General features: G+C 56.6%; 1 protein-coding gene across 1 annotated transcript in view; it reads left to right on the top strand.

The window, feature by feature from the left end:
- The first annotated feature begins 368 nt into the window (after positions 1–368).
- SAP18 (Sin3A associated protein 18) overlaps positions 369–1,779 on the top strand; it is a 3,371-nt gene continuing 1,960 nt past the window's right edge. The window contains exons 1-2 of the mRNA XM_085321776.1: positions 369–486; positions 628–737. Of these exons, the coding sequence (XP_085177902.1) occupies positions 415–486; positions 628–737 (182 nt within the window). The 5' untranslated portion in view covers positions 369–414. The remainder of the gene's footprint in view (positions 487–627; positions 738–1,779) is intronic.

Genomic DNA, 1,779 nt, shown 5'->3' with positions numbered 1-1,779 from the left:
CGCCCCTCGCTCAGGCCACTGCTCGGGGCAGCCCGCTCAGGACCCGGTCACCACCACGCACCTAACGGCCAGCTCTCGCTGCCGATGCTCAGGGCAAGGGAGCCCAGGGCTGCTGCTCCGGCCCCGGCAGGCAGCGCTCGCTGCAGCCGTTTCCCTCAGGCCCTAAGGCGGGGCCTGACGGGCCACGTCCCCGCCACCGCCCTCAGCAGACGCGCGCGCGGTCAACGGCAAACGGTCAACTGCCAACGGCCGCGGGACGGGCGTGGCAGCCCCGCCCCGCCCCGCCCCTCTCAGCGCCTGCGCGCGGCCCACCCCGCCTCCGGGCTGCGCGCGTTCCTCTCGCGAGACTTGAACCCGCCTCCCGAGACATCCGGGGCCCCGCGCGAGGCTGCGGCGGCCCGTGGCGGCGGCAAGATGGCGGTGGAGTCGCGCGTCACCCAGGAGGAGATTAAGAAGGAGCCCGAGAAGCCCATCGACCGGGAGAAGGTACCGGGGCGGCTCCGCGGCGGCGGCGGCGGCTCCTCCGCGGGTTGGGGGCCGGAGCCGGGGGGGGGGCTCGGCCGTCGGGCTGGGGGGAGCGGGCGGCGTGGGGCGGCCCTGACTCTCCCGTTGCGCCTCGGCCCGCAGACGTGCCCGCTGCTGCTGCGCGTTTTCACCACCAACAACGGGCGGCACCACCGCATGGACGAGTTCTCCCGCGGCAACGTGCCCTCCAGCGAGCTGCAGATCTACACCTGGTGAGGGCGGGCCCCGCGGGGGGCGGCCGGAGCCGCGGCGGGCCGCTGGGTGCCGCGCGCTTTGCGGCCCAGTCGCGGAATTACGGGTGCGCGTCCTCAAAGACCCGTGTTTTGGCGCGTCTTTGATCGTTGCAATGCAGACAGCACAGAGGTATTTTCTTCCTAACTGGTGGTTAAATCTATTTTTAACAAGCCAGTTTTTCAGTAGCAGTGGTTGTCCTGGAAGCTCAGGAGTGTTGTCTGACCTGTGGATTGGTTTAAGCGACTTAGAGCCTCTTGAGGGTGGAGTAGCATTTTTTTCTTTCCTTTTATATAGTCAGGTATCAGCGGTTCAATAGGGAGCTGCTTTTCATATTCCTTTCAAATCTAACTTGGAGAACTACTTTATATGCGAAAACATTAGTTCTTGTGCTAGGTGTTTTGAAAAACGCCTTTCAAAGCAATTAGACCATTTTCTAATCCTGTTTCTCCTTTGAGGCTTCTGTTAGGGTTATGACTTGTATGTCTGTGTGTAGTTGAATAAATCTATTTTTGTGGCTAGCAAAGCATGCAGTTCTAATTTACTTCTTAATGGGCTTAATGGACTCAGTCTASGCTATTGATGATGTCTGAAATGTTTGCCATCTGCAGAAGTCAGAATGGGCATTGTGTGTCTGCACACTGCTCTTTGGTTACTTTGCAGCTTGGCGTGAATATGCAGTCTATATAAGTAGAGCTGCTTTAGCTGTTATGATTGGGACCTTTTGTTCTTGGAATTCTAGAAGTGTGCTCTAGCCCTCCCCTCCTTTTTTGTTGTTGTTGTTGAAGGGCAGTTCTACCTGCTAGGGCAGAAATGTAAATCTTAATCCAAATCTATTTATGGTTTGTTACACCTGCATTTTGCCTAATATGTAAAAAAAAAWTTTAACATAATTCTCAATTTAGATGTAGAAGTACTTAAGCTGTATATTGTGTAAGTATATAAAACTGGCCCTTGTTTAAGCTGTAGCTTTGAGAGACCTGTAAAAGCAGATCTTGAAACATTCCTGGGGCGGGGGGGGGG

This window comes from Rhea americana, unplaced genomic scaffold (assembly GCF_003343005.1).
Source record: "Rhea americana isolate MKP2758 unplaced genomic scaffold, rheAme1 scaffold_71, whole genome shotgun sequence".
NCBI lineage: Eukaryota > Metazoa > Chordata > Aves > Rheiformes > Rheidae > Rhea > Rhea americana.
This window is presented reverse-complemented; position numbering and strand designations above follow the sequence as displayed.